General features: G+C 39.8%; 1 protein-coding gene across 1 annotated transcript in view; it reads right to left on the bottom strand.

The window, feature by feature from the left end:
- LOC106880930 (complement C4-B) overlaps window positions 1-5034 on the bottom strand; it is a 50041-nt gene that overhangs the window by 16173 nt on the left and 28834 nt on the right. The window contains exons 24-27 of the mRNA XM_014931106.2: window positions 4124-4280; window positions 3312-3389; window positions 1744-1918; window positions 513-730 (exon numbers count right to left, since the gene is read on the bottom strand). Of these exons, the coding sequence (XP_014786592.2) occupies window positions 513-730; window positions 1744-1918; window positions 3312-3389; window positions 4124-4280 (628 nt within the window). The remainder of the gene's footprint in view (window positions 1-512; window positions 731-1743; window positions 1919-3311; window positions 3390-4123; window positions 4281-5034) is intronic.

Below are 5034 nucleotides of genomic sequence, written 5' to 3'. Positions count from 1 at the left end.
CTGGCAGCATTTGAACTCAGAATGCAAAGTCGAAAGAGATGCCATTAACCATTTTGCCTGGCACAGTAACAATTCCACCAACTCGCAGTCCTTCATGGCCTTAATAATAATAATAAACATCATCATCATTTAACACCCATCTTACATGCATGCATGGGTTGGATGGTTCACAGAAGCCAGCCAGGTAGAAAACTACCCTAGGCTACTGTGTCTGTTTTGGCAGGGATTTTACAGCTGGATGCCCTTCCTACCACCAACCATTCCACAGAGTGGACTCAGTGCTTTTACACAGGCAAAGTTAGTTTTGGCATGATTTTTACAGCTGGATGCCCCTCCAAATGCCAACCACTTTACAGTGTGGACTGGATGCTTTTTACGTGGCACCAGTGCTGGCAGGGTCACCGAGTAACTCACAAGGCAAGGAATTATGAGAGGGGAAGGGCATTTGAGGAGGGGGACTTGTGTCAGAAGATGAAAGGTTAGAGTGTGACAGAGAGCTGTTAGTAACCTACCTGTGTGGATTTGAACATTCCTGCTTCACTTCTTTGTTCAGTCAGCCATTTGATAATAGGTGTGCTTTCCTCTATTCTACCAAAATGCAGTTCTGTGAGAAGTGCATAAGCTGTGGCTTCAACGGACAAATAAGATTCTTCACTATGGTATAAAGCATCCAGTGTTCTGCCAAAGCCACTATCGATCTCAGTCACAGTCCAGTAGCGATAGTCGTTACCTAAAATAAGAAGTTGTTGGTAATTAGAACGACTTGCTGTCTGAATGGTTAGAAATTTCAAATTATTAACAGCAACAACAAAAACAACAACAATATTTTCACAAGAACCCAAGACATGGGAGACAGTACAAAGGTGAAATGTGCTAAAAACAACGAGCAGAGACAGTGGTGGGTGGGATCAACACCTGTGGGAAACACTTGTGAATGAGATGATGTAGACTGTCTCTTTTGGTACCTAGAATTGCTCCCAGGACATTGTAGCTCACATTATCCAAGTAACTCTTTGTAGAAAGTGAAAGCTGACATTCCACCAATCACATTGTCTGGCTGGTACAGTGATGTGAATGCTTGGCAACATTCCAGATACGAAACACACAACTGCAGTCTATGCTTGATCAGGACTGAAGCTCATTCAAAGAGACAAGCTGCAGAAATATATGTCATATGAATAATGCACACTTGTGCACCACTGTCATTGTCCACGAATCTTTACAGGTGTGTCAGCCTCAGCCCATACCTGTACATCATCAGCCATGACATCTTGAGACTCCCTTGAAGTGTGAACATTTGCAATAGATAGTGCCCTGGCCAGCAGATCCTGTCTTCTCAAAAGAAGCAAAAGAGCATACTCTCTTATCTGTTCAGAAGTCTCACTAACCCTCAACCATTTTCCAAACAAGGTAATATTTCATCCAAGTCAAATAGGTTTCTCACTGAAAATAGTAACAAATGACATTGCTTCTATGTTGGCAATGCTTGTTTAGAACCATCACATAATGTTGAGATAAGGACACATACATACATGTCATTCTGTATAACAGAGGTAATGCTTTCCAATGAGTGATGGTTAAGAAGGTAAGATGTGACCAGTGAGTGGTTTGGGTGCTATTTCTAGCAAGCTGAGTGACTAGCATAAAAGCTTTTCTCATCACCTATATTACAGCTATTGTGCATTGCATTTATTTCCCTTTACTGTTTTTATTCATGCACAACAATGAAAAGACTCTGTTTACCTAGGTTAACTACTGCCATGTTGCTCAGCTTGATACGTGCACGATATTTCTTATGGCTGTTTGTAAGGCTAAGAGCATATGCTATTATGGCCATATCATAAGAATTGGTGATCTTCTCAATTTGATTTTCCAGTAGTTTTGCAGCTAAAATAATTTCATTTGTCCTTGTAAATTCCTGTAGACATAAAAAGAAAAGTTAATTAAAGATATTAAAAAAATCACATTTCAAATTATGCCATTTTAATTTTGTGCATGCACATTGTTTTTTTTGTTTTTTTTGTCAACTACACAGTATAGTAGGGTCAGTTGGACACCATCTGTGAGAAAAACAGCCCTATGATGCAATTCACTCTGCCAGAAATCTGGAAATGACATGCTGTACTGCTTGGCATTCATGCCAGAAACTCCAATATGAACATTTCAGAATGTTTGGGTGTCAATCTGAGGACATGTACTGAGAGTGATGAAATTCAAACATCCAGTCAATATCATGGTATTTGGAGTGATCACTAGTGATGGCAACATTATGCCTCCCTTCATCTTTCCACACGGCCTCAGACTCAAGACGGAGGCCTACATCAAGTGCCTGGAGGAAGTAGTGCTACCCTAGGTCAAGAGGGTGCCTGGTGGAAGACCCTATGTCTGGCAACAGGACTCTGCACCATGCTACACTAGCAGGAGAACCCAGTCATGGCTGTCAGACAATTTCTGTGACCACAACACCCCTAATATCTGGCCACCTAAATCCCCAGACTGTCATCCCCTTGATTATTATATGTGGGGTGCAGTTGAGCGAGAGACCAACAAAACTCCTAGTAACACCAAAGATGAACTGAAGGCAAGGATTATGACAGCATTCACCAACTTAAACAAGGAGATCATCCAGAAAAGTTGCAGGAGATTCCGAAGTCGTCTGCAGGCCATGGTTGAAGCCAATGGCGATTTTATTGAATAAATTTACTCTTTAGTATTTTAAGATATTTTTATGTAATTTGCATAATTTAGACGACAATTTATTCACCACACTCTATGTCTGTCTGTCTGTGTGTGTATATATATATATATATATATATATATATATATATATATGAAGGAGTAAAGACTGCCTTTGGTCACAAATGACCATGAGATTGCACATAGAAAGTTACCCTCCGAGGTACAAGTCTGGGCAAGGTTGTTTATGGAAGACGAGTAGTCACCCATCCATACCAGCCTCCCCTCTCCATGCCACCAAGGTTATCCAAGGGAAAGGCAAAGGCCGATACAGCTTGGTACCTGTGATGTTGCAACTCATTTCTACAGCTGAGTGAACTGGAGCAATGTGAAATAAAGTGTCTTGCTCAAGAATGCAGCATACAACCAGCATACAATCCAGGAATCAAGCTCACAACCTCACAATTGTAAGCTTGATGCTCTAACCACTGAGCCATGTACTTTTACATATATAGAGAGAGAGATAGAGAAAGAGAGAGAGAGAGAGAGAGAGAAGGGGAGAGAGAGATAGAAACATGTAAATGTATTATTTCACAGTTGTGATAGTTTATATGATATAAAGAAACGTTACTTACTATTTCTGGGTGAATACTTTTACATTCCATGAGACTGATTAAAACAAATGCTGTCATTGCTTGTTCACTGAGGCCACCCTACAAAAAGAAAAGTTTAAAATGTTTACACACACACCTACACACATACATGCATATGTGTGTGGGTGTATTTATAGTTATTGTGTCAAAATGTAAAAGCTTTAATACATAACTGTGATACATTGTGTACACACACATCGAAATGCGTCTGTGTGTGTGTATGTGTTATTGGTTCAGGGAAAGGGAGTGCAGGGGTTGCAAGCATACCCACTAAAATTTTTTGGTGGGGCAATGAAAGTACACAAACACACACACACACACACACACACACACACACACACACACACACACACACACACACACACATCTGTAAATAAACAATAAAATCATAACAAATGTATGACAACTAAATAATGATAAGCAGTGAACACACTGCATAATAATTAAACACAATAATTAATATAATACCATACCGATAACTAATATACTGACTACTATAATAATATGCCCACGGGCATATGGCGTAGTGGTTAAGAGCGCAGGCTACTAACCCCAATATTCTGAGTTTGCTTCCAAGAAGTGACCTGAACAACAATAATAATAGTAATAATAATAATAATAATAATAACATTGAAAAATACCTTAGGAATGAGAACCCAGGTTCGAAGTTTCCCCAAGACACCTGATGAAGGCTGGAGGGTATATCAGCCGAAATGTTGTGTTAACAAAAAACAAGATGAGGACAAATATCCGTCAAATGTAAATAATGTACTATGTAATAACTATTGTCTCACCATCATTTCTGTATGGATGACTGGATTATTCTCAACAAAGGAACCATCGGGTTTTTGCTTGTTGATGAGCCATGTTATTGCTGTCCTCGTTAACATAGGGTCAACATATTCAAACTCCGCAGCTTGACAAAATACTTTCAACACAAATGCTGTTAGCCTAAAAAAAATTGAGAAGGAGAGAGATTAGGACGAAAGAAATTTTGATGAAAGAAATTTTGATGTGAAAATCATGAAAGGAAACTCTAATACTCTATACCCTCATCTCCTTGAATAAATGCTGCCCACCCAATATTTGGGTTTAAGCAGTCTTGTGAGCTTCATGGTTACCTCATTAGGGCTGGTACCATGAAAGAAGCATCCAGTACATACTGTAAAGTGATTGGCATTAGGAAGGGCACCCATTTCTAGAATCCATGCCAAAACAGATGGTAGAGCTTGGCACAGACCTTTGCTTTGCCAGCTCTTGTCAACCCGTCCAACCCATGCCAGCAAGGAAAGCAGGTATTAAATGATGATAATGTTGTTATTTGAGCCAGTGTTCTATGATGTCACAGCCACCTAAACTGGTTTTTGGGTCCTACATGTCAACACTAAGAAACTATGAGTTAGAAGTGTCTTTGCATGCTCCTCTGGTCATTTGGCACCTAGGTGGAATTTGAACTCAGAATGCAAAAGAGCCAGAACTGATGTCCCAAAGTATCCAGTCTGATGCTCTAACAATTCTACCAGTCCACCGTCCTGGCCTCACCATTTGTTTTTACTGACCTTGGAAGGATAAAAGACATTTTGGCACAGCCATTTTCATGCCACCTGTTCGGTGTTGGTGATTTGAAGATTACTTACTTGACATCAGATTTTTTAATGTTTCTCTTGTTTAAAGATTTCTCTCATTCTCTCCTCCTCCTCCTCTC

Source organism: Octopus bimaculoides, chromosome 21, assembly GCF_001194135.2.
Source record: "Octopus bimaculoides isolate UCB-OBI-ISO-001 chromosome 21, ASM119413v2, whole genome shotgun sequence".
NCBI classification, from domain to species: domain Eukaryota; kingdom Metazoa; phylum Mollusca; class Cephalopoda; order Octopoda; family Octopodidae; genus Octopus; species Octopus bimaculoides.
Note: the sequence above shows the minus strand (reverse complement) of the source record. Positions and strands in the feature narration are given on the sequence as shown.